Consider the following 27,931-nt stretch of genomic DNA (forward strand, 5'->3'; position numbering starts at 1 on the left):
ACACCTGCTTTGTGACACTTCAAGCACAAACTATTCTCCAGTGCAACAAACCACTACATAACTAACTGCTTGGTCAGCATCAGTAGCAGCATATCTCAGTTTATGCTTGCAGTCCTTTATTCAGAAGATACAGGTGTATGCCTTTTCTGTTTACTCCTCTCCAGAAACTTTTTCAGAGTATAGAATTTCATGTGACAGACCACTTTGATAGTATACACCAATTTATAATAATTATTAATGTCTTTTATATTTTTTTTAGATGTAGAGCAGTTATCAAACTCTGGAAATACATGATCTGCATTTTGATTGTCTTTTAAATTGTCTGTATATAAATAAGTACAAACACAAATTTAGAGTGCTCCATAAATTATACAAATCACAGCTAGGAACTCTGGGTAGTACCTGTGCTTACATTTTAGCTGCAAAATGGCAAACCTTTTGAAACTATGATTTTCAAAATCACATTCAATTATCTTGACAAATGTGATTGGTTGATAAAAAGATCATCTTTTTTGATTACCACACAAAACAGATGTAGCATTATGGAGGCCCAATATTGGAGCCTTTATGGTCCTGATTTCTGGACTTAACCTGTATTCTTATTACAACACAGATGTCCCTTGTGTCGACTGATGCTGGAGAAATATCTTTGAGTATGTGATTAGGATTTTTATATTTGATTCCTTGTCTGGGTCCTTCACCCCATATCCCTGCGTGTACCCTCAGTACAACTTTGGGCCCCCCACCAAAAGAGTATTCTTTGGCAAACACGGGATGACCGATGATGAAGCATTACACCCAGTGGAGTGTGTGAGGTCATCCTGTACAAATTAAGAACATTCTAATGGTCCTGCGTTGGTTGACACAAGAAACATCTGTACTGTAACAATAGAAATACAGGTTTAGTCCAGAAATCAGGAACATATGGACTCCGATATCGGGGTTCCTTAACACTATGTTTGTTTTGTGTGATATTTGTCATTTTGGAAGAATGCAGACATAGCTAGGCATCTCTTCTCTCTCATTCCCCATAACCCCCAAATATACTGGGGTCAACATTGTGGTACTAGATAAAAAAGAATTGCCATCTTTAAAATCACATTATTGTACAAAATCATGATTTTTTTGTGCTGTGGAAAAACAATCCAGAGCTGAATTTGGCGAAAGGGCAGTCAGGCTTGAAATGGGGACAAATGGTTCAAATACTGGTAAAAAGAATGTTTAGTGTGGTAAAATCATCACATTATTGTATACAAACAACACCATTATGTAATGAAATTATGACTTTCATACACATCTCAATTTGTGCAAAGCAAATAAGCTATGTTTGCGAAAAGACTTTTGTAAGATTCACAGCCAGGTGCTACGGGGCTCGCGAAAAGTCAGGCACTGCGGCTAACTCCTGAGTGCACAGCTGAAGGACATGTACAGCAGGAGTTTGTCTCTCACAGTGGATTAGGCGCAGAGCCTGCCCAGGTCATTTCGCCAACTCCTGCAGCGAGAGGTTAGTGCTGGTACAGCTAATGCTAACCCCGAAAATCTGTGAAAAATGGCAGTTACGGAATGCAACACACAACATAACTCATGACAACCACTATGCTAGATATGCCACTTTGCCAATGGTGCAGGAAAAAGGAGCTTACTAACAACAGAAAAACATGGCAAGCGGATTATGTTATTGTCAAAACCCTGTCAAGGGGGCCACAGGGCATACAGGGGCTATTGAATTCCAACCTTGGTAGCTGAGGTTGCTCGTCACTGATGTCCTGGGGTCCATCCAGACTGGGTCAAGTACGACCTTTTCTGCGATGCTACATTTAGGATAGCAACGGTAAGAAGTCATAGGCATCTCCGGGAGGTAGTTCAGGAGGCACCAGCTCAGAACTCTACATTCAAGTAACTGTTGTAGGAACCAGTCTCCTTCCGTCACACTTGACTAGCCAGTGTTCAATAACTTGATTCCAGCGCAGGCTGAGGCATGTGGTAATCAGATGAAAGCATTCAAGAAGGCAACAAACAGTGTGTGTGTGTCTCTACATACGAGTCTGCCCAGACTGGACCAGTGTAGATTGTCAGCCCTAGAACCACCGTGCAGGTTTGGTTGCTGTGGTCCCATCCGGCCAGTAAAGCCAATGCAACCCTGACTGCACCTATGAACTATGCTGGTATATGCCGAAACAAGGCCCATGTCATCACCAAAGCAGTTGTAGCCCTGACTGGACCATTGCAGTCACCAAGGCAGTTGTGACCCCCACTGGGCTAAAGTGCCAATGAGGCTGTGGCGTAACGGCCAGAGCTGCCCACTTTGGAACTAGGGAACCATGTTTGAGTCTCAGCCTCGCCTCAACATCCTGTGATTTTGGGCAAATCACTTAATCTCCCTGTGTGTTCAATAAACTATTGCAGTCTTGTGGAATGTTACTGGTGCTAATGTAAATCGCTCCAATACCTGCAGGTTGGGTTCGCTCTATATAAAACTGCAGAAAAAAACATAGTTGTTTTGTTGTTCTTGCCTGGAACCATGGAGAGATCAGGAGACCCTCTGCAGTACAGGGCCACTCCTGGCTTCGCTCTCTTCCAGTCCGCTTTATCTATGTGTTCGTCAGATAAGGAATATGCTGGGCTTCTCCTCCTGACCAGTCTGTCCTGCAGGGTCAGACAGACTACTCTTTCTCAGCAGCCAGACAGGCTCCTATGCAGACCCTCAGCTACCCGTTCATAAAGTGCAGACTTCAGGTGAGGTTCTCTTCCCTTTGGGAGGCTGTCAAAAGTGTTTGGAACTGGAACAAATTGGGATGATTTGGTCCCACTTTTATAAACCTTTCTAGACTGGGGATGTGAATCCTCTGTCTCCAACTTAAAAGTTTGGGCTTGCTCTCCTTTAAGTGTCCTTCTCAAGGTGCTCCAGACACAGCCTCTGTGTAAAGTGATACTTCTCACAGCTAGTATCACTGGGGCTGTCTCTAAACCGGAGAACCTACAATGTGGGCACAATGAAGTGTGAGGTTTACGCACCTGCTGTGATCAGCTTCTCTAAAGCAGTAATCTGGCATACGTAAAAGAGCAAATCTGACCCAGAAACCTTACTTTAAGCAGTGGGAACTTCAGTACCACCCTTCACTCCTTCATCCTTACTAGCAACTAAATGGCTGTACTCAAGCAGTCCCTTGCTAACATAGTCTTTGATTCTTTAAAGGCTACACTTCTCCATCTTCTTCACTTCACCGTTTCTAGATCTCCATCATCCAGCGACAGGAATACAGGCAATACACTTCCACTGTCTGGGGAAGCTGCCTTCATCGTCCTACTTGTGCTATGCTAAACAAGGGTCATCTGAAATGAATCCCAATGACTTCAGTAATCAAAATTATGTATCGACAGAGTCCAACTACTGCACATGTTCCACACGCACACTTACATACACTCAACATGCACACAGGATGTCAGCACAAGTTTCTGGGTATGCACAAAACAGCAGAACTTTAAATGAGAGGACAGTAGGGCATTCTCTGACTGACTGTCAGATAAAATGGTCTCAAAACTAGGAGTGGATGGAGTTTCTTTCCACGGAACTCTGCAGATTTACATTCACATTTTGTGGAATTTCGAAGGGGCATAGTAAGCACTGCATACCCCTCGTTGCTCTTACATACCTGTGTAGGCCTATCCACTCCAGTGCATATGCCTCGGTGCCCTTACATACTTGTGTAAGGGCAGCAAGGTGTATGCAGTGCAGTACATACTCCTCAGTGCCCTTACATACTTAAGTTAGGGCACCGAGGAGTATCCATTCCAGTGCATACCACTCTGTGTCATTACATTCTTATGTAAGGGCGCTGAGGGGTATGCGCTGCACTGTAATGCGGTGCAACTCCTCTTTGCCCTTACATTGTATGTAAGGGCACCAAGGGGTATCCACACCAGTGTATACCCCTCTGTGTCTTTACACTTACATAAGTATGTAATGGCACTGAGTGGTATGCACTGGAGTAAATACACCTCGGTGCCCTTACATAAATATGTGAGGGCACCGAGGGGTATGCACTGGAATGGATACTCCTCGGTTCCCTAACTTAAGTATGTAAGGGCACTGAGGAGTATGTACTGCACTACACACACCTTGGTGCCCTTACATAAATATGTGAGGGTACCGAGGGGTATGCACTGTTCTGGAGTGCCCTGCACACCCTTCGGTATCCTGGTATAAGTATGTAAGATCACCGAGGGGTATGCACTGGACCAAATAAGAGTTGGGATACCAGCTATGCAACGAGTCAGGACTCGTTGCAGGAGAACACCTGTGTTTATTGTGCAGGGGGATATTCCTGTCCCAACTGTTATAGTGTGCATTGCATATTATAACTGCCACATTTATGTTGCTTTTTAGGTTTGCATTCACTGAACCATAAGTAACCTTTAACATTTTTTTTGTGCAAAAATTTATATCCATATATAGGCATTTCTAATGAGAGATTCCTGTGCTTCAAGGATGTTTAGGGGGTGGTAAATGTTATAGTGATGAGGGGTGTGGGTGAAGAGTATTTGGTTTGATTTTCTTAACAGCTTGTACGTTTGCACTCTCTTATTTTATAATACTTTTTATTGATTTTCGATGAAAATAGCAATCACGCAACCTACTCTTGATGAATAGTCAATATTCCTTGAGCTTGACAACAGTAGATACGATTTTTTTTTTTTAACATTCCTCCCGGGTGCTAGACCCCATACTTTGCAGTTTTCTGCGATACCCCCTAGAATTATAAACATGCTCTTCAGCCTTTGCACAACAGCCTTTGCCTTACATCCCTTCTCTTATGGAAGGAGCCTTTTCCAGTTACCAGTGTCGAGCAATGTCTCTTTTCGTGCTCTCTCTTGCCTTCATTCTCTCTCTCTCTCCACTGTTTTATTATGCACACAGTGACTAGTTGTACTTTGCATACACACTCGGTATGCTTGGAATTGCTACTGCAGTTTCTACAGATGATTGGCTGAGTATTATAGTATTCGTTTTCCTGTGCATGCACATTCAGTATTCCTGGCTGTGTTTTTTTTTGTTGTTTTTTTGGCAGAGTTTTATATAGCGCAAACTAGACCCGAACTGAATCAGGTATCAGAGCGCTTTACATAGCACCAGTTACGTTACATGAGGACACACATTCATTTTAGGCACGGGGAGATTAAGTAATTTGCCCAGAATCACAGGAGGGTTTTTTTTTGGCGTCGTTACCGATACTCGAACCCAGATCCCCAGGTCCGAGGTCGAGCGCCCTAGCCGTTAGGCCAACTCCTCTCACTGTTAGAGCAGTGAATACATGTAATTGGCACAGTACTATGGGCCATTTAGCTTAACATTTGCGCAACGTCAAAAACAGAGCCAACTCCGTTTGTATTTAAGAATAGAATATATGTGCTGAGAGGATAGGCACATGTTTCAAGGAAATAGAGTAAAAGGATTCTATTCTATTGTAGCTATGTATTTAATAATATTAATTTGCCTCAAAGGTTTCCCACATAGTTGGAAGGTGAAACAAAATGAAGTTGTTTAATTCCTTGTTATGCAAGAAGCAAAATATTGATAACTCAGTTTGCTGCAGGGCACAACTGTAGGCAATGGGACCAAGACTAAATATAGAGAAGTTTTGCTTCATCAGAAGTCTTTATGTGCAGTAAAATGCCTTATACTTGGTTTCATTCACAACCCCCCCCCCCCCCCCCTACACCCCAAAATCCTTACTACATGAACAGAAACACGTTGCAGTACCTCTGGACAGTTGTCATTAAAGGGTGTGAATATGGATTTTCTGTTGAACTTACCACAGCTCAAACATTTACAGACTATCATGAATAAAGAGTCCCTGCCTTGTTTACTTTAAATATTGGACTGTATGGTGGATTGTGACGCTACTGGGGACTGTTACTTTCAATTTTGTCTTCCTTTGTACCACTCCTAATGCAATCCTGAGATGTGAGCTTGTTAACGCATATCTCTGAAATCAGTCACAGAGATCAGTTTGTGAGTGACACCAAGAGTGCAGGTCTCCCAACCACCTTCCCTCACTGCTTCCAGTTTTGTCACAGAGTGGGGTGGAGCCAGTTAAGACCTCTAATCCCATCCCACCTTGTGACAAAGTAAAAGGAGCATGGGTAACTTCAGAAAGGTAAATAAACAAACGAAGGCTAAGAATAATTGCAGTGTTCGTCAGTGCTGTTGCTAAATCATCCAAGGCTTCATTTAATAGTTTAAATATGACTGTTCTGCAAATAATGAAGTTATCCTCAAACATTACCGATTTCTTTCAAATAGCCATGCACAGGGCCCTTTCCTTCCATTCCAAGGAACAAAGAACCACCATCACAGTGCCCCATCTGCAGCCCCTTCTGCGTTATTGTTTCCTCCCTGCTTTAAACAGAGTAGGTACTTGTCAGCTGTCTGTAGCTTCAGGAGGCCCAGCAAAGACTCCCCATCTAATGCACTAAAGAGTCCTTTGCTACCTCTGAGGGCTGTCCCTCGACCCACCCCCACCTCTCCCTACCCCCCGGCCCCAATGGTTACCCAAGAATTGTGTGCAGGCATGCAGCTTGCATATGCTATCCACTGCACATGTCTTGACTGTGGCCACCACATCCCCTGGGCCATTCATTTCAGTTAATATAGCTTTCATGCTCTTACCTTGTTCTCAGCCAGCTCCAAGCCTTGCTCAGTAGCCAACAGCCTATACCCAACAGCCTCTACCCAAAGCTGCCTCAAACTGTTGCGATCTTCGTTATCTTCTCCAAATGGGTGTGGAGCGCGGTTGGGCATGTTCTCCAGGTGTGCGTTCTGAGTTGTGTTGATTTTACTTGCAGTGCGTCTAAGATTAAAGCAGTTTTCTCTGTTTTTCTTCTCCCCCATATTGCACTGTAGTTGTAGCTCAGTTTGTAGCACATCCAGTCTCAACACCGTCTCCAAACATTACTCACTACCAGTAGTAGGTATCTGCCCTCTGGACAATACACTTCAATCCTTAAAGCCATGTGTTGCGGAATTTGTACTGCCTTATGGCGCACCAATGCAGGGGGTCTCTGGCGCCCTCCACCAGGCAGTCACCCTCCAGGTGATTGTCAGAAAGTTTAGCACGCCCTGGTTAAGCCGCACTTTTCATGGCAAGGTATTTCTTCCAGAGTCTTGCAGCACCATCGATGAGCCAGTGTCAAAGAACAAGCCCCCTTTCCAATTAATAGGGTCTAGATGGGAGTGCCAAACCAGCATTATTGGGTTCAATACTCTTAGAGGGCTGCTGTGTTCGAGCACGCGTGTGTACTGAGACTTTGATGAAATACTAATAACTTTGGCAACATTTTATTAATTAGACAGCCACTTTACCCATTCAGTTCCGGGTTTCATTCTAAATTTTTGCAGATTGGTTAAGAATGTGCAAAGTGGAGGGGCCTAGTATTGGCATACATTAAGAGGCTAAAGCATGACATAGTATTCTTCCAGGGGATGCATCTGAAGGAAAAACAATGTGGCTTCCTGGGCAGAGGGGCATACTAGATGTTAGCGCATGCAGGTTTCTCCAGTGGCGCGAGAGGAGTGGCAATTCTAACTAGAAAATCCCCACCTTTTTGAATCAAACATACATGGGTGGACCCAAATGGGACATACATGGCGGTAAAGGGAATATGGAACAGAAATAATATCACCCTGATAAGCGTTTACGCACCCTGAGATTGCAGAAACAAACGTTGGGAAAACTCACAGGCCCATCTGATAGGGGAAGACTTCAACACCATTATAGACTCCCAGCTAGATCATACCACAGCGCCCACAAGCCGCCCCAAAGATACACTATTTGTTATTTGTTATTTGTTATTTTAATTTTATACCGCGCCTAATCACCTGCAGGTCTCTAAGCGCCAGGAAAAGATGGTACAGGACAACAACATAACAAAGTCAGAGCAAAGAGCAGCATTTAGGTTATGCTATGCTCAGGCTTCTCCTAAACAATAGCGTTTTTAAGCTCTTTCGAAATCTTAGGAGGTTTCCTTCCTCGCGCAGCCCTCCAGGCAAACTGTTCCACAACTGGGGAACCAGTACTGAGAAGGCTCTCCCTCCCTTCGTCGCTAGCCTGTAGCGAGAGCAGGTCAACAGCTGCGAGTCCGAGGACCGAAGTGATCTCACCGGACAGTACAGTTGTAGGCGCTCCTTGATATAGGCCGGAGCCTTACCGTAAATTGCCTTATGAGCTGTACACAGACTCTTAAATTCCACTCTCTCTTTAATTGGAAGCCAATGTAGGCTTTCTAATAGGGGAGTGGCTTTAGACCTCCTGGGGAGTCTAAAGATCAATCGGGCAGCATCGTTCATCAAAACCTGGAGCCTGTTGGTAAGGGTTTTCGGTAGGCCAAGATAGAGAGCATTTCCATAATCGATTCTGGAAATGATGGTGGCAGCCACTATTGATCGCATCATGGGCTCTGAGAGGATAGGGGATAGCTTCCGCAGTTGCCGAATGATATTAATACAGCTGCCTACCACCGATGAGATCTGAGGAGCCATCGACAGGTCGGCGTCCAGTTTAATCCCTAAGCTTTTCACAGCCAGGCTTGGTTTTGGGGCAGGGCCCAACTCCATGGGCCAGTAGAGGTCACTCCAAGGTGAAGAAATGGATGGGATAACCAAGATCTCAGTTTTGTCAGGATTGACTTTTAAAAGGTTATCCGTCATCCATTGCACCGTGAGCCTCAAGATGTTCTGGGATTGGAGTTGCGCATCCGTGGTGTCATTTATACTTAGCAGCAGCTGCGTATCATCAGCGTAGTTAAAGACTTTACAGTCCATCGCAGCTAGCGAAGCAATCAGTGGTTGCAGGTATAGGTTAAATAGAAGCGGGGACAGGGCAGACCCCTGCGGTACCCCACACTCCAAGATCTCCACCTCAGATGTTTCATCCCCCAGTTGTATCTTTTGGGTCCTTCCTATAAGGAAGGATTCCAACCACTGAAAAGCCAAGCCCTTAATCCCAAAGTTCTTCAGTCTATCCAAGAGCAAGGCATGGCTGACAGTGTCGAACGCCGCTGATAGATCTAATAATATCAGGGCGCTCGCTTTCTTACAGTCAGCTCTACCTCTTAGATCGTCCAGCACCGAGAGCATCACCAACTCGGTGCTGTGGTGGGCTCGAAACCCTGCCTGTCTATCATGGAGTAGATGGTGAGATTCCAGATAGCAGGACAGGGACTGAAGAACATGCTGCTCAAGGATTTTTGAGAGAAAGGGGAGCTGGGAAATGGGTCTGTAGTTCTTTAACACAGCAGGATCCGACCCCAATTTTTTCAATAAGGGTCTTACCCGCGCCTCCTTAAGTTCACTCGGCAGATATCCCATGTCTAGCGATCTGTTGAGGAAAGAGATGATATACTCCTCTAATAAGGGACGCGCGATGCGAAATATCTCAGGTGGACACGGATCAGCTGGGGAGCCAGATTTGATTTTGCCCATCAGCTGTTCCAAAATTAGTGCATCCATCTCTGGGAACACATCAAGAGAGCAGTCACTCGCATTTTTAGATGTTAGGCTAATCGCAGTCCCTGTTGCCGCCACACTCTCTATCTCTTGGACAATGATCTTCACCTTCTCCAGGAAGTAGGTCTGGAAGGTGTTGCAGTCAAAAGGGGCCTTAGCATTGTCCGGCTTTTTACTCAGCTCGGCCAATACTTTAAAGGTTTCTTTCTGGATGTTAGTGGCCTTGCTTAGGCGCGACTCAAGGTAGTCCGCTTTAGCTTGGATCATAAGTTTTTTATATTGGTGGAGGGAGGCCTTATAGATATTCCTATCTACGTCCTGCTTAGATTTCCTCCACAACCTTTCTAGTCTCCTTAGCTTTGTTTTGGTTTCCCTTAAGAGTGGTGTAAACCAGGGAGCTTTCCCTGATCCCTTTACTTGCTGTGTTCTCACTGGCGCTATCTGATCGATCGCCCGAGTCATACATCTCGTTAAATCGGAGTATTCTCGGTCCAGGTTACAGTCCGACTCAGAGGCCTGGGGAGGTGCCAGATGAGCCTTGGTCAAAGACAACAGGTTGACTTCAGCCCATTTCCGCGATTTTCTAGACCCATGTCGGCTGCAAACAACCCCACTGTTAAGGGGGACCTCACACGAGATCAAATAGTGATCCGACCAAACACAGGGCGCTGCCTCCCTGAATATTAGGGCAGCATCTGTAGTCCACATGAGGTCGAGAGTGTGGCCTTTCACATGCGTTGGAACACCCACCACCTGTTTAAAACCCAGTGCAGACATTAAAGTGTCTAACTGACGCGTGGGTGAGTCCCAGTTGGGCTTGTCCCAGTGTAAATTAAAATCCCCTGTTACCAGGATTTTTGTATATCTTGACCTAAAGTCAGATATAATAGGACAAAATAGGTCAAAGAAGGTTGGGGTTGCCTTGGGCGAGCGATAGACAGACAAAATCACCCAACACACATTGTGTACAGTGACCTTTACCCCGATCAAATCGGCTAGGTCAATCGTCTCTGTTACTAGCTTTTCCACTGTCATGGTCTTCCTGTAGAGGATAGCTACCCCGCCCCCCCGTGAGCCCCCTGGGCGGTTGTGCCACATTACATCATATCCGCTTGGAACAGCGGCAATGATGTCCGGCAGCGAGTTCTCATCCGTCCAGGTCTCCGAGAGAGTCAGGACATCGATCTCACTGTCCTGAAGCATGTTATATACCTCCAGATGGTGGCAATGAAGCGAGCGGGTATTAAGACTAGCTATTTTTAAGGTGGGATGTTTACCCACGGCAGGTGTAAACCTACCGTTCCGGGATATACCATGGTTTTTAAGCAGCATTAAAACCGCCTGGTCCACCATGGACTCACCTCTATTCAAGGATTTAAGCTCCTCGGGGGGGGTACGTACGACGTTGCCCAGCCGTCCCAGCCCCTGCGCCCGTTCGTGCGCGGACGGGCGCAGACGGGCTGGACTCTGGCGTGACTCCGGCGGTGCTCCGGCGAGCCCGCAGCGCGTGCCCGCTGCGCGTCAACATGGCCCGTTTTAAATACCGGTCTAGCGTTCTTGCGACGACTAGACCGTGTGCAGCTTCTCTGAGCAGCCCCCCCCAACCCAAGATGGCCGCCGCAGTGCTGCTTCGGGGAGAAGGACCCGCTCCAAACGCGGTGAATAACGATTATAGTGCAGGTGAGTGGATAGTAGTTAAAAGCCAGCAAACGGCAGCAAAACGGCAGCTATTCGCAATTAAACAAACATAAAATTCCACAATTTTTAAAATTTCGTTTTCCGAGCTCCTGTGAGCGTGCTGCGCTCTGTAGTGCTTCTGCACTGTGTCCAAAAGTTTCCAATCACAGGCCACCTAGTTTGCCCCGTTTAAATACCGGTCTAGCGTCCTTGCGACGACTAGACCGTGTGCAGCTTCTCTGAGCAGCCCCCCCCAACCCAAGATGGCCGCCGCAGTGCTGCTTCGGGGAGAAGGACCCGCTCCAAACGCGGTGAATAACGATTATAGTGCAGGTGAGTGGGTAGTAGTTAAAAGCCAGCAAAACGGCAGCTATTCGCAATTAAACAAACATAAAATTCCACAATTTTTAAAATTTCGTTTTCCGAGCTCCTGTGAGCGTGCTGCGCTCTGTAGTGCTTCTGCACTGTGTCCAAAAGTTTCCAATCCTACTCAAACGCTTCATAAATACAGTGGCGCTGACCGACTTGTGGCGTAGACTGCATCAGCATAAAAAGACAGTCTCCTTTTATTCAGGCACCCATAAAGTCTTTTCCAGATTAGACTATATCTTTGCCCCGGCGGGAGAAGTAGCAGAGATTCAGAAAGCAGAGTATCTGGCAAGAGGCCTCTCGGACCACTCGCCCACAGCCTCTGGCTCACAGTGGGGAGAACAAATAGACAACGCACTACTAATGGGTGGAAACTCAATGCGTGGGAATTAAAGGATCCCCAAGTTGCTAAGAAAATTAAAACAGATACTGAGCTTTATTTTAAAGAAAACGTTGGTTCTGTGGAGTCTACCACAACACTCTGGGAGGCCTACAAAATGGTCCTCAGAGACAGAGCCCAAAGTATCATAGCGCATAAAAAATCTAGAGAAATAGAACAGATAGCCGAAATCTAATCAAAACTTCTTCTATTAGAAAACCAAGCACTAGCCGAAGAGGACCCCAAGTTAATAAGGAGGCTATAAGTTCTCCGCCAGAAATATTTGGCCCTAACCCAGAGAGATGCGCAAAACAGGATTCAAGCCATGCACCAGAGCCGATACGATGCCGGCAATAAGGCCGTAGGCTGCTCGCATGGCTTAGCAAAAAGGAGCTAGAAGCAAGATAGAATCCAAAGATGGTCGGACCTGTACTACACCCACAGAGATAGCGACTGCTTTCGCTCATTATTACAAAGCCTTCTATGTGAAACGCCCCCTGGCAGACATAGCACAAATAGAGCAGTATCTGGCTGAAATTAATGTCCCCATATTGGAGAAAAGTGAAGCCCAAACACTAGAAGACAAATTGACACTCACGGAGGTCAGAGAAGCCATTAGCTCCCTGAAGCCCGGGAAAGCCCAAGGGCCAAATGGACTACCATCAGAGCTCTACCTGAAACTGTTTTTAGAAACACAAAAAGTGGGCATTCTCCCACAAGACCTCCGGACAGCCACAATAGTGGTACTATATAAGAAAGGCAGACCACCAGAGAGGTGCAGCTCCTATTGACCCATCTCACTCCTAAACACCGAGAAAAAGATCTTAGCTCCTGTACTAACTAGTAGGCTCACAAGTCATCTCAAACCTTATACATCGAGATCAATCTGGTTTCATGACGAAAAGGTCAACTAGACTAAACCTGTGAAAACTCCATAATTGGCTTGAAACCGCGAGTACCAGGTCTGACCCACATTTAATACTATCATTAGATGCAGAAAAAGCATTTGGCACAGTCCACTGGCCATTTCTGATACTGGTCCTTAAAAAATTCGGATTTGGCCAAGTTCAGACACTGGATAACTATTCTCTATGAAAAGCCATTGTCTTGTGTGAGAGTCAACGGAACAACTTCCAGGGAGTTCACAATAGGATGTGGTACAAGACTGGGGTGCCCACTTTCCCCACTCCTCTTTACCCTAGTGCTAGAGGACATCGTGTGTATAGTCAGGGTACACGGAGATATGTTTGGCTTTCGAGGGGATGAGAACGGCACCACGGATGAACGCATATACCTATATGCGGATGATATCCTTCTTTATATTACCAATCCCAGGGTCACCTTCCCAAACGTTCTGGACGCTTTAGAATGGTACGGAAAGCACGCAGGATATAAAATTAACTGGGAGAAATCCTGCATATATCCAGCAACCCAAGGCCTCGAACCGCTGAAGAACATGGGACAGCTCAAAATAGAAAGGGACAGGATAAAATACCTAGGTATATATGTCTCAGTAAATGAGCTCGAAGCTTTGAACCAAAACCTCTATAGAGTCATTGCAGAATTTAACACAGACATTGAAAGGTCAAAAACATTTCCCCAGACAATTCTAGGGAAGGCGGCGCTATACAAAATGATAACACTACCCAAATTTCCGTACATACTGCAGAACACATATTCTGCATTCCCAGAAGATGTCTTCGTCAAGATAGACAAGGCGCTCCGGATATTTTTTTGGGAGGGCTAGACCCAAAGAGTTGTGCTTGCCACTCTGCAACAAAACCAATGCAACGGTGGTATATCTCCCACATACGCATTAGAACGAACACAATTCAAGACGCGTCCTCACACTCACTATCTCTATGGAGGGAAGGGAGTAAAACATGTATTAGCAGCCACACAGGTAGTGATACATCCGTGGAAAAGAGGAAAAAGGCATATGAAAAGGAGCAATCCAGTCACAAGGGAGACCCCACTCTGGGTGGGTGGGGGTCGACTGAGAATTAACAAAATAAAAAGGTTTTAAGAGATGGGATTTGTTGGGCATCTCCAAAATAAAGGACGTACTAAATCGTAAGGAACTGGCTACCTTTTCGCATCTCCAAAAAGAATATGAACTACATCAGACACAACAGTACAAATACATGCAGTTGGCACATGCATGGAGGGGGCAGAAAATAGATATGGGAACACTGCCTGAATATGCCCCATTAGAGGGAAGACTCCTCATGGGGGAATTCAACGGGAAGGCAGTTTCTTGGACGTTTCGAACTGTAATTAATAATAAGCAAGATACACTCCCGAAACTACAGGCAAGGTGGGAATCAGAATTGGGAGCCATGGACAACCTAGACTGGGAGGCTGCATTGATGCACCCACGCGAAGTAGCTATAAAGTCGCGATTCCGCCTCATTCAGTTTAAAATCTTGCATAAGATCTATTATGATAGATTTTGCTCACACAAAATAGGAAGGGCTGAAACTTGTAACTGTCTCAAGGGTACCCTTGATACCGGCATGTTCATTCACACGATCAGGGAATGTCAAAAGGTACAGGGATTTTGGGGTCTCATAACGGCAGAATTAACAGAGATTAGGGGGATAATATACCTATGGACGCTAAATTTGTGCTGTAGGGTATATCCACAGATGTAGACCTCCCCAGAAAAAAGTTAATACTGACCAATCTGGGCCTATTGGTTGCCAAGCGAGTCCTGGCACGCAAGTGGGGCGCAGTGCAGCTACCTACACTGGATGAATGGGAGAAGGGAATGGACCTATAAATGTAGGGGGGAAAAACGCATATATAACCTGATTATGTCCCAAAAAAGTGGGAAAATCTGAAACCCATGTATGCAATACTATGGGCTCCTAGAGGAGAATTTGCCAGATGAGCCCCAACTTGAACAACAGGACAATGCAGGATAGTAAAAAGGAGGGGCTGAGAGCCTAGAAAGCTGAGAAATATGTAATACCAAACTATGTATCAATGTGCCACATGTACATGCATTTGGAAGCTAATGTAGCGGTGCTTGTGTATCGGGTGTTTGGAATTGTATTGTATACCTGTATTGACAGAAAAATAAAAATATTTATTAAAAAAAGAATGTGCAAAGTGATAGGGTGAGCTTAAAGTATATTTCCCATTTAAAGTCCCATATGAATTTTTTGCTGTCCACTGCAGTAAACAACTGATAAACAGAAACTTGGTATGAAGCTATAAACTAGACCATTTATATAGTGACTTTAAATCCATTCAGTAGTTTCCAAGCTGTTTACTTTACAAAACAGCAGACCTTATAATGTTTACTCCTGTATATTTAGATCCATTAATCCATGAATTATACTTTAATCCAAAGAGCAAAAGCATAACATTTTCTAAAACTAATTGGCTGTGTAAATCCTATTGAATACGGGACAATATTTTTTTCCATAGATTAGTGCAGATCCAAGCAGTCTGGTTGACTGTCCGTTACAAACATTTATTACAGGTACCCATACCCATCTTTCCTCTACATCCAAATCCCAGCAGATCTTTATCTCCCCATCTTTCTCTATCCCACATTCTCTGTATGTCCATCACGGTCTGTCTTTTTAGGTTTCGCCTGGCAATCCGCTGCGCAGCAGCGTTCGCGCAGGCGAAATCTTTTGAGAATAGTATGTGGCTTTGTTCCGCCTCTGTCTTCCATTGGCTAGCTCCATAAATGGAGGCTAGCCATTGGAAGAGAGATGCGTCCGTCATTGTGCGAGGCGATTCGTGGGCGTTCCGGCGATTTTTTTTTTCCCTCTCCGCCCCTTTTTATAACGTCATGCGGCGGTGGGCGGATGTTTTTTTGGTTTTTTTGGGGACGCCATGTTTTGTTCATTTCATAGTGGCTTTTGCAGGAGTGGGCTGCGAGATTTAAGTTGCCAGGATGCGATCAGGTAAGCAGCATTCTGTTTATAATTTTCTTTTCCCTTTGTACGTTTACCCCGTCTCATGTCGTCTCCCTGTTTGTACGTGTACCCCGTCTTATGTCGTCTCCATGTTTGTTTAACGTCTTTGCGTGTCTGTACCCCGTCTTATGTCGTCTCCCTGTTTGTTTTACGTCTTTGCGTGTCTCGTTTTGCCTTTGTAGCTCACGCACCTACTACCCACCCACGCGGCCTCCCGTCCAATTTCCTCAACAAAATAAATATTTCTTAATTACCCTCATTTTCAACCTCTACGCTAGGAAGCATACCGCATACTGCTAAGTGCGTACAGTAGCACAAAGCTGGCTGGCTGAGTGGGAGTTGGTTACGTTTTAATTCATTTTGAGGTCGGTCTCGAGGATTTGTCTTCGAGTTCCAACAGCCCCAGAGCCGCTCCCGGCTGGCTGCTCTGCGTTGCTTAGACACGGCGTCCCGCCCTTCCCGGCAAGCTCTGCGTTTGCAAGATGGCAGCGAGGTTTTGCAGGAGAACCCATTGATAGAATGGAGGAAAGCGGAGCCGTCGGGCTGTCGCTGATATGCTTGACGGCTAGTTGCGGAGTACCGCTGTACAGCCGCAGCAGGGGAGGGAGCGGCCGGCAGGTGAGTAGACAGACTACTGCTCGAAGCATGGTGGCAGCCTCGGCGCAGTCTTTGGCATAATAAGGAAATTAAGTGCAAATGCTTAATGCCATATTTTGGTCTGTGTGATTTAAAAAAAATATTTAGATGTTAATGTTGCAGTGGCTAAAGGTTCCGTGTTAATTTACGGCATGCGCCTTTATTAGAAGAAGTGTAATTAGAATACATTGTTCTGACTTACTGACTGACTTACTATTTTTGAATATATGATGCGTGCATGCACTCCATTGACGTGTGTGACCCCGTCAGCGACTGCGCTGTTCTTTAAGTTATCAGTATTTTGCATTCTGGGACTTGTATTTTGAGCGCTGTAAAATACCAACATAAAGCCCGGGCAGTCTGAATAGGGCATATGACATAGGGGACTTTTTTTTTTAACTCTTGCTCAACTCCGCTTTCATACCTACCAAGTTTTCAGTTTACTTATGCAGCAGTTCAGGTGTGTTCGTACAATTCAATTAAACTTAACTAAGACTACAACCAATGCTTTAAATGGACCTGTACTGAGTATCTGCACTTTTTAGCTGGGAGCGGCAGCTGTGCTTGCGTGCTGAGGCCAGTGTCGGGGCTGTAAGAAGTGTCTGTGTGGGTGCAGCGCGTACTGTGGCCGGTGCTGTCGGCTCTCTGCAGTGGTTGTGCAAATGCACGCACCGTGAGTAAGAGCTGAGAGCGCCCGTGCTGTGAGCTACAGGTACTGGGACCACGTGTCCTGTGAGTAGTGCCCGTGAGTAAGTAGTCGCCGTGTATGTGCTGTTGCGCTGTGAGGCACAGGTACTGGGACCACGTGTCCTGTGAGTAGTACCTGTGTGTAAGTAGTAGCCATGGAGGTCTGTTGCGCTGTCAAGGCGCCATCACGAAGATTAAGCGAGCTATTGCCCAGAGTCTATGTGCTTACATCTGTGTGCTTGTATGTTTTTATATTTAGATATTTAGCAATACACTGACATGCAAAGTCACTTTCAACATTTTAAGCAAATATCGCTACTTGGCAAGGTAGTTGGACAGGGGCAATTTAACTTTGTCGTTTTGTAGGGGATCCGCGCTGTGTGGTTCAGGTGGTATTTGTCCCTCGCAGTTACAATTGCAGCCTTTCTCGTGTAGTCAGGTCATAATGTTTCTACTTCTGAGGTTTCATTAAGCTATTTAAGGTATTCTGGGAGTTGTTTTCGTTTGAGTGGCAGGCCGGATACCAATGGTTTGTTCAGAATAGCCAAGCACTGGAAACATGGCTATGCTTGCTTCCCTGCCCCCTGGCTGTGCTTGCTTCCCTGCCCCCTGGCTGTGCTTGCTTCCCTGCCCCCTGGCTGTGCTTGCTTCCCTGCCCCCTGGCTGTGCTTGCTTCCCTGCCCCCTGGCTGTGCTTGCTTCCCTGCCCCCTGGCTGTGCTTGCTTCCCTGCCCCCTGGCTGTGCTTGCTTCCCTGCCCCCTGGCTGTGCTTGCTTCCCTGCCCCTGGCTGTGCTTGCTTCCCCGACCCCTGGCTGTGCTTGCTTCCCCGACCCCTGGCTGTGCTTGCTCCCCGACCCCTGGCTGTGCTTGCTCCCCCGCCCCCTGGTTCCCCTTCCCCTGGCTGTGCTTGCTCCCCTGCAACCTGGCTGTGCTTGCTTCCCTGCCACCTGGCTGTGCTTGCTTCCCTGCCACCTGGCTGTGCTTGCTTCCCTGCCACCTGGCTGTGCTTGCTTCCCTGCCACCTGGCTGTGCTTGCTTCCCTGCCACCTGGCTGTGCTTGCTTCCCTGCACCCTTGCTGTGCTTGCTTCCCTGCCCCCTTGCTGTGCTTTCTTCCCTGCCCCCTTGCTGTGCTTGCTTCCCTGCCCCCTTGCTGTGCTTGCTTCCCTGCCCCCTTGCTGTGCTTGCTTCCCTGCCCCCTTGCTGTGCTTGCTTCCCTGCCCCCTCGCTGTGCTTGCTTCCCTGCCCCCTCGCTGTGCTTGCTTCCCTGCCCCCTCGCTGTGCTTGCTTCCCTGCCCCCTCGCTGTGCTTGCTTCCCTGCCCCCTCGCTGTGCTTGCTTCCCTGCCCCCTCGCTGTGCTTGCTTCCCTGCCCCCTCGCTGTGCTTGCTTCCCTACCCCCTCGCTGTGCTTGCTTCCCTGCCCCCTCGCTGTGCTTGCTTCCCTGCCCCCTCGCTGTGCTTGCTTCCCTGCCCCCTCGCTGTGCTTGCTTCCCTGCCCCCTCGCTGTGCTTGCTTCCCTGCCCCCTCGCTGTGCTTGCTTCCCTGCCCCCTCGCTGTGCTTGCTTCCCTGCTCCCTCGCTGTGCTTGCTTCCCTGCCCCCTCGCTGTGCTTGCTTCCCTGCCCCCTCGCTGTGCTTGCTTCCCTGCCCCCTGCGTGTGTGTGTGGCTCTGGGTGGGTGTGTGTGGCTCTGGGTGGGTGTGTGTATGGCTCTGGGTGTGTGTGTGGCTCTGGGTGTGTGTGTGGCTCGGGGGGGGGGTGTGTGTGTGTGTGTGTGTGTGTGTGGCTCTGGGTGTGTGTGTGGCTCTGGGTGTGTGTGTGTGTGTGTGGCTCTGGGTGTGTGTGGCTGGCTCTGGGTGTGTGTGGCTGGCTCTGGGTGTGTGTGTGGCTGGCTCTGGGTGTGTGTGTGTGGTAGTAATTGCTGTCTGCTGAGCTCGTCCGTAGGGTACAATAGGTCTCACATTTGCGAGAGATTAAGCTAATGGCAATGTAAATGACAATGCCATTTATTTATCTGTTTTCAAAACCAACACATAAATACAAATTTTGTCATTTACAATGCCAATAGCTCTAACTTTTCCAAAGGCGAAACCATTGCATTGTAAATGCTTGTTATCTCTCTGTTTCTGTCTTCTCTAATGTCTTTGGCTCACTTTCTCTATTTATCTCCATCCTCTGTCTCGCTCTGTATCTCTCTATAGCCTTCTCTATGTATCTCTCTCTATATTCCGATGTCTATGTCCCCCGATTTCTCTTGCTAGCTCTGTCTTGCTACCTCTCTCTCTCTTGCTATCCATCTACCTCTACCTCCAGCTCTCGCTGTCTCTGGCTAACCAAGCTCAATCTTTCTAGCTGTTCAGATATACACTCTGCTGAAACCACATCCCTTACAACTTTTACCATAAGACTGATGCACAATTTTGGAGCTGCAGTGCAGAGCCGATCAAAACAGAATGTACTTAATTTGTGATGCATAAATGACAAGACTTGTGAAGAAAATGTAGGGCCTGATTCACACCGGTTTTGCTGTGAATAGGTGTGATTTACTCTTGTAGTACTGAATTTCAAGAGTAAATCAGAAGGCCTCTTGGCTTACTCCTGGAATTCGGGAGTACTCCAGAAGTATTCTGAGATTAAGTGACAGCACAATCATTGTTAATGGGGCCCTTAATCTTTAAAAGCAGATTTTTGGCCAAAAATCTGTAACAAAGTAGAATTCCATATCGTTCTAATTTGTATTCTTCTATTGAAAGTTTTGTAAGCATAACTTTGTAGAATCACTATCGAAATAGTGCGTTATTTTTTTTCTTTTTGGGAGACTGCATAAAAGCTGATCTTAACATGACTATTTTTCTGTTCCATAGCATGATAAGGAATCGAAGAAAATCGAACCAATCAAAGAGAAACCCAGGAAAAGACATGACCTAGAAAAAGATGTAAGGAAAGAGCACAAAGCAATCAAAAGTAAGTTTACAAACAATTTGGAACATGAAAAGCAATAAAATACTTTGTGGTCAAGCTAGATTGTCTGAAATTTTAAGTTCTAAGTTTTAACACGTTTTCTTGTATATATTTTGATAACCTCCATTGGCAGAGTAAATTACCCTTCACTTGTCTGTGCTCTTTGACTGTGCTCTACCTACTCCATGTAAATGTTGGACATTGTTTCTAATTGTAGTTTAAGAGAGTACCAATCTCTGTTGTAGCAGAAACTCTATCTTTAGGTTTTGGACTTACCTTTGATGTTTTTTAATTGGATCTCACCGAAATCAGTGGGGCTTCCCACCCAAGATACAGGATACAACAGATGTGGATTACTAGATTAATTGCACCGAATCATTCAGATGCTAGGTTCTGGGTATTGTCAGCTATTTTCCATTTAACAGATACCATGTTGGGTCATGCCCTGTCCTTCTCAAAGTTCGATGCACACTTTTCCTTCGGATTTCCTATAAGAATGAAAGCTTTTACAGTACGATTCCCGGGTTCCCCATTTGCACCAGAAGACTGTAATAGTCGCAGTCACCTTCCATCTTCACCGTTGGCATTCTTTACTTGCAGGATTAGCTTTCTTTGAATGTAGTGCTCAGTGGACCATCCTCCGCTCAGAATTTGTTTTTGTAGAGGTCCTCCCAACACCTCATTTTTGTTTCATGAGTGGCATAAAGTACTCTTTATTTGTTACACATCTTTGAGGTGTTCTGATATTTCAGATTCTACCTGGAAGATGTCATATTTGCTCAGTTTATGAAAGCATTTTTTACAAGAGTTAATCATTGTTTACTCTTGTATTGCAGGTAAGGTATTTAGGTTTGTTTTTCACAACTGATCCCTTACTGGATACTTGATCCACATCCCTGGAGCCTGACAGATCAGGATTCCATCAATCTGGCCGCTGACTCGATACCTCTGTTGGAGCTCCCACTTAACTTTCAATTGTGTACGGTGTCCGGCACGCTCCTTCTCATTGCTGGTGCCAGGTGAGCTGTCCGCTCACCATCTTATACTTAATTGAGCTAGAGGAGCTTTCCTGCCTCCATACAAGTCTGATGCTTGTTGCTTTCAATCACTAGTGCTGCAAAGCACCCTCAGGTGGGACTTTGAAATAGACCTCCACTGCTGCCTGCTTGCCAATGTCCCTGACCACAGCCTGAAAGACGGCCATCTTGCTTGGCTCTCCTCTCCTCCCCAGACTACTTTTAGATTTTGCCACGGGTCCAAGAGCTGGTTCCCTCAGATAAAGTATGAGTTTGCAATCACTTCTTACCTTAAGACCACAAGGATGCTTTTCATCTTAAATTAAATTTAAAGGTGAAATCAAAAGTATGGACTTATTTCAGCAATTATTTCTGTGAGCTTTCTGTGTTATGGTGGCATGTTGTTCTTCAGGATGCCTGGCCAAGTCATGCTGTGAAAGTAACATTTTTAAGCTTTTTATTGTCATTTACATAGAACTGTTATAGGGTTAGTGACCACTTATTCACTTGCTATATTATGAAACTGCAGTTAGAGGATTGTTATCCCTCAAAGTATAGAACTCTAAATCCTAAAATGTGATTTCTTTTATGAAGCTAAACTTAGCGAGGCAATGCAGTTAACTCCTTCAATAAGTAATTCGAGTAATAACCACACTACAGCAAAGCTCAGCTGCTTTCACCTGAGTGAATATCTAAATTTTATTATTCATGCCCATCCGTCTCCCCCATTGGGAAGAAAAAGTACTGGTACCTCTGTCCGATAAGGGCCTTTCTCAGTTTCCTCAATCACTTTCCTTACTAAACTGTGGTGCAGCTAACATTTGCTAAGTCAATTGTGGTCAGTTTTTGAAAGGCAGCCTCACTTTTCGCATTTTGTCCTCTCTCGAATGGCCTCATGTTCTATGAACCGATGTGCAATTCACAAGACTCACAAATTGTATTATCTCTAAGAGGAACTCTCAGTTCCGTTTTGTGTTTTTATGGACAGGCCTTTATTACCTTCATTCACTTCTCTATTGATAAAATATTTACTAGATTCCTACAGGCCTTTTCCATCTCACTGAGCTGACCAAACCACCAATCTTATGTTTGAATTTAGCTTTACGTTTTCTAATCTTTCAACTGTATATTCCAACTTCATGTTTTAAGTTATTGTGCAGTGTTGTAACGTTGGTGCCACAATAATTGGTTCCTGTTACAGGACTATAAAGTTCTCCATTAGCCCTATTTCAGTTCTGCTTTGTGCAGTCCTTAAAGAAACTCTTGCTAACATGATCGCGGTCTGGATGGGATTGCCACGACTTGGGCTTCCTCATTAACTAGTTTCTTGTGCACCTTCATTCACACAATGAGCAGTCTTTTACACTTCAATAGACCGGTCTTTTGCAGGTGTGCCACTTGCAGTCTCATCTTGATGATGAAATCAAGACTTGTACTAGTCTTCAGGGGTGCAGGGTACATTGCCATTGGGTAAATTTCTTACACATTATTATATCGTAAGCAGATGGATCAATCTTTGACCTCTCTTTTGTTTCCACACTAATAACTGTCAGATATAGAGTTTAAAATCAAGTATTACAATTAATACTCTTTGGCTCTGTATTGTGAAGGTGTGAATTGGATGTCTTTGTATCCTAAGGAATTGGAAGCTATGGAGGAATCTACCATCATAGTAATGTCCATCACTGTTGAGATTCCGACTTCCTTGTCCTTACCTTGAATTTTAGCGGACTATAAAGAACTGCTTTATCAGTGTGCATATACTGTTGTGGCTAAATGTGCTTACATCAAATGAAGAGAGTTTATGAAAGTTATGCTTGAACTGCTGAAAGTAATGACAACATATACATGAAAAGTGATGCGTATGGCAGTATCTAGCTATTTCAGCTCCATATGTAATTGGGGTTTAACCCAGATTGTTCGATAATTGTTATAGAGTTGCATGCAGTGAACTGAATAGTATTTTGTTTATGTCTGAATGAAAAAAGTATACATAGTGTGTTGAAAATGGCGCTCTTTAGGTGTCAAAGTCTTATCCGGATTGTTTTGATGGAATAAACTGTGGTGATATTCTTCCATCCCAGAGTGCCATTTCTTTCTCTGAATGGGAAAGTCAGTGGTGGATTTTGTTCACGCTAGTGGTAGCACATTTACGTGCACCACCAGCGTTATGGATGCAAGCTGACCTTACTGCAACCTCTTGGGTATCTATATATATATAGATCTATATATATATATATATATATATATATATATATATATATATATATATATATATATATATAGATCTATATATATATATAGATCTATATATATAGATCTATATATATATATATATATATAGATATATATATAGATATATATATCTATATATCTATATATATATATCTATATATATAGATATATATATATCTATATATATATATATTCACTGAAAAAACCATAGGTTATAGACCATATATAGTTAGGAATTAGCATTTACAAAACCTTGAAAATTCACTGAAAAAACCATAGGTTATAGACCATATATAGTTAGGAATTAGCATTTACAAAACCTTATTTTACTCACACAAAACCATTGAAATTCCATATATAGTTAGTTGCACTAACTATATATTGCGCACCCGCAATCCACTGCTGATGATGTCACATATTACATCATTCATGACATGGTCAGTGACATCACTGATGACATCACTGATGACATCTCAAATGACATCACTGATGACATCACTGATGACAACATCCAGTGACTATGTTTCTGTAAAGTTAAAATATGTCTTACATATTGAAGAATGAGTGGATGTATAAGTGTCTGGACGAAGGATTTAGTAGGTGCATGACTGAATGTATGAGTGAGTGATTAAATGTGTCTCACTGAGTGCATGGGTTAGTGACTAAACTGTCTTAATTTGTGCATCATTATGTCTGTTGTTCTGTAAACTGCTGCATGTGTTGATCAGTAGCTATATGAGTAACTATATGGGTTATTGATTGATTGCCCAAGTATTTGCATGGGAGACTGAGTGTGTGTGTGGCTGGATGGGAGGTGTGTGACTCTGTACAGATCAATGTGTACTTGTATCAATGATTGTATAAGAGAGTAAGTATGTGTTAGTATATGGTTGAAAACGTAAGGTGCTCTATGTTTAACTGTATAGAGTAGAAAATGGAAGTGTGATTGATTCTTTACAGGACTGACTAGGTGTGTGAGTAACTCCATGGATGAGTGGCAGAGTGTGAGTGTCTGTATAGGTGTATGAGTGCATATGATTGTGTTGTAAACATGAGTGATTGTATGTATGAATGATTGTATGGGTGAATGAGTGAATGTGTGTGTAGACGTAGGAATCAGTGAGTACGTATGTAGTAACTAGTATTGGTGTGTCAATGGTTTCAAAAATTATACTCTGTTTTTAACACTGGGTGAAACAGAGGTTATATTAAAATGTGAGGAGATGCATTGTATTGTCACATGAATGATATCATCAGTGATGTGGTCATTGATGTCAAATGAGATGTCATCAGTGATGTCATCAGTGATGTCATTTGAGATGTCATCAGTGATGTCATCAGTGATGTCACTGACCATGTCATGAATGATGTAATATGTGACATCATCAGCAGTGGATTGCGGGTGCGCAATATATAGTTAGTGCAACTAACTATATATGGAATTTCAATGGTTTTGTGTGAGTAAAATAAGGTTTTTTAAATGCTAATTCCTAACTATATATGGTCTATAACCTATGGTTTTTTCAGTGAATTTTCAAGGTTTTGTAAATGCTAATTCCTAACTATATATGGTCTATAACCTATGGTTTTTTCAGTGAATTTCAATGGTTTTTTAATAGCAAATATCATAAGCTGTCGAATGTCAAGTACGTGGTAAGAATTTTTTTTTTCGTGTTTATGCACACTGATCTGCTTTGATTGCTGCCCCCCACCCCTCATTTCTATTAGGAGTACTCTCTCTTTGCAGATAGTGAAGGGTAGTTAACGCAGCCCTTTCCCCCTTTGTAATCCGTCGTGCCTGCTTCTCTCTCCATTTGATTGATTGTTCTCTTTGGTTCATTCTCTATTTACAAACAAGCACAGAGTCGCAATACTCTGTTTAGTCTTTGCAGATAGCGAAAAATCGTGTAAAAAAACAAAAGGAATCGAGCAAAATCAGTAGGCCACTAATGGGATCTCTTTTGACCTCGCTAAAATAGAAACATTAGGAACAACCTGTTGAAAATAGCAATGCGTATGTATATAAGCGGCGTTCATTTGTGTTCACAGTACCCCTTGTTGATTGTTTCAATCGAGCATTGAATTGTTCGAAGTTAATTCTCTTAACGATCTTCTCTACCTGCAAACGAGGAAGAATAGGAATATTCTATCTCCCTTTGCAGATAGTGAAGGGTAGGTAACGCAAGCCTTTAACACGTTGTACCTATTTCATTCCTCATTGATTGATTGATTGTCCGAACATTGACTGTTTGGGAATTAGTTCTTTTTGGAGGTATTCCCTGTTTGCAAATAAACGTAGGAAAATCTTTGCAAGTAGTGAAAGGGTACGTAATGCGGACCGTTCTCCCCCGTTGTAATCTGTCATGCCTATCTACTCCCCACTGATTGATGCACCTTTTTCACCCGGACCATTTACTAGAGATACGTCATCTGGCCCGACCAGAGAGCACCCCTAGTGAAAAGGACATATGCAATAATAACGAAGTGATCACTGTATCCTGTTAACAGAAACTTTACCATGAAACAACCTGGAAAGAAAAAAATAGGAAAACGAAAATCAGTAGGCCACTGATGAACATGAACTTTTATTAAACAACGAACAAAGAAACGATAACATAACGTAATGATAAAACCTATTAATGTCCTAGAAACAAGAAAACGTTAAAATATGCCAGTGGTGAGAGACCAGAAAAACAGTAAGAGAAACCAAATCACCCCTCGCTGTCCCACCGCCTGCCACGCCAAAAAAATCGATAGACTAGGGAAAATGCAAGTCAGTAGAACATCCACCCCCACTCTGGAAACTTCCAAGGTGGGGCAGGGTTCCGGCTACGCCCAGCCGGGAGCAGCCCATATAAGGCAGGTCCTGCTGCCACGCCTCGGCCAGGAGATCCTAACGTAGGGTGTAGCCGGAGGAGAGGCCGAGACCAGCGGGACCCGGCCAGGGGATTGCCTTTACAACGCTGAACAGTTGCAGGGGGGGGGAATGTCTCCTCGACCCTCCCCTCTCTCTCCCAGTCCGGCCGCGGTGGCCCTTGAGAGTTGCAGGTAGTCCCGCCACATGCTCTTCCGGTCCGACCACCAACGGTCGGGGGGCCGAGGCCGACGGGATCCGGCTGCAGCCGATAAACCAAGAAACCCGTTCATGGGGCCACAGCCAGGGGCGTCCGGCCGACATCCACCGGAAGCCCGGCCCGAAGACGGACGGGACACTTCTTTCTTTTATAATGGCTGCGACAACACTGGAGGGGGATGTCTTGCACATGCCTCCGACCCCCCCCTCGTCCTCATCGCCTGGTCCGGCCATAACAAATCTCAAGCGAGACGCCGTGGGGTGCACTGGGAGGGAGAGACGGTGCGAACAGGCCTCTCCCGCCTCCCCAGGTGGAGGCTTCCCAGCTGCACCCTCAGCGCTCCAGGCGGTGGCATCCTAACAACTACAGTGCTGCACAGTTTCGGAACGACCTAGATAACGGTTCTTCCACTGTGGCCATGCTGCAACGTCTCGCCCGGCAGGGTGGAGCCCGTCCGCTCATGTGACCCCGCGATCGCCGGTAGCTGCCGAACTCTCAAAATGGCGGTCGACCTGGCAAGAGCGGGCCCAACATAAAGAAATGGCCCGGTCACTGGTTGACTCCACCACCGTAGTCCTCCACGACCTTGAAGATTCTAGAGGAGCCGCGGGAGTCTCCGACCCCCGATGGGGAATGACTGCCATGATCGCCCGTGGAGTGACGAAACTGTATCCGCGGGACGTCGGCGCTCCCATGCTGGCGCCAGCCTCACTTTGAATTACTACAATCCTGCAGACCTCACTTCCGGTGAAAGCACAGTGTGACCCGGTAGGAAAAATTATTGCACCCCCTCCCCTTTTTGACTGATAGTTCAAACCACCGATCCTTTCCTTTGCCCTTTTAACGGAACTTTGGACTGCCTCCCCCTCTTTTACATTTTCTAGAGAAAACAAAACATTAACCACTACATTAGCATAGCAGTTGACACCAGAACTGTTTTCAAATTGAAAACCAACAACATCTTCAACAGAATCCTTTTTGTTTCTGCTGTGACCCTGCTACAGCACAGGCATTGTCCCCAGCAGTAATTCAACAATGCCGGTAAGAATAGCTGTGGTGCCTACTGGACTCACTCACCCCCGCGGCGCCCCACGCCGTTTTTTGCTGGGCGGCAACTTACTAGACATCACTTTCGTGCCATCTAGATTTCAGCGCGTTCTGCTGCCTTGGAACTATTCGCACAACAGACCGCTACTGACAAGAATATTTCATTATTGGTGCTGTCAATTTCAATAAATCTATTGGATAATTAAAAAGAAATTGCCACGGTCTCTTCGTTGTTTAAATGTTTTTACTGTTTTTGTTTTGTTGTATATATTTATATGTTATTAAAGTTTTATATTCCTACTACTTTGTTGGAGTGCTATATATTTTTAATGTGACACATAATTGTAAAAACTTTGATGTACAAAGAGTCATTCCTGGAATCTTCCGCTTCAGGCTCGGTCCCCTCCCCAATCAC

The 27,931-nt window shown here is 44.9% G+C and overlaps 1 protein-coding gene across 1 annotated transcript in view; it reads left to right on the forward strand.

Annotated features, from left to right (window-relative positions):
• Window positions 1-27,931, forward strand: part of MPHOSPH8 (M-phase phosphoprotein 8) — a 303,929-nt gene that overhangs the window by 133,170 nt on the left and 142,828 nt on the right. The window contains exon 5 of the mRNA XM_078657070.1: window positions 20,048-20,147. Coding sequence (XP_078513196.1) covers window positions 20,048-20,147 — 100 coding nt within the window. The remainder of the gene's footprint in view (window positions 1-20,047; window positions 20,148-27,931) is intronic.

The sequence above is a fragment of the Lissotriton helveticus genome, chromosome 8 (genome assembly GCF_964261635.1).
Source record: "Lissotriton helveticus chromosome 8, aLisHel1.1, whole genome shotgun sequence".
Classification (NCBI taxonomy): Eukaryota; Metazoa; Chordata; class Amphibia; order Caudata; family Salamandridae; genus Lissotriton; species Lissotriton helveticus.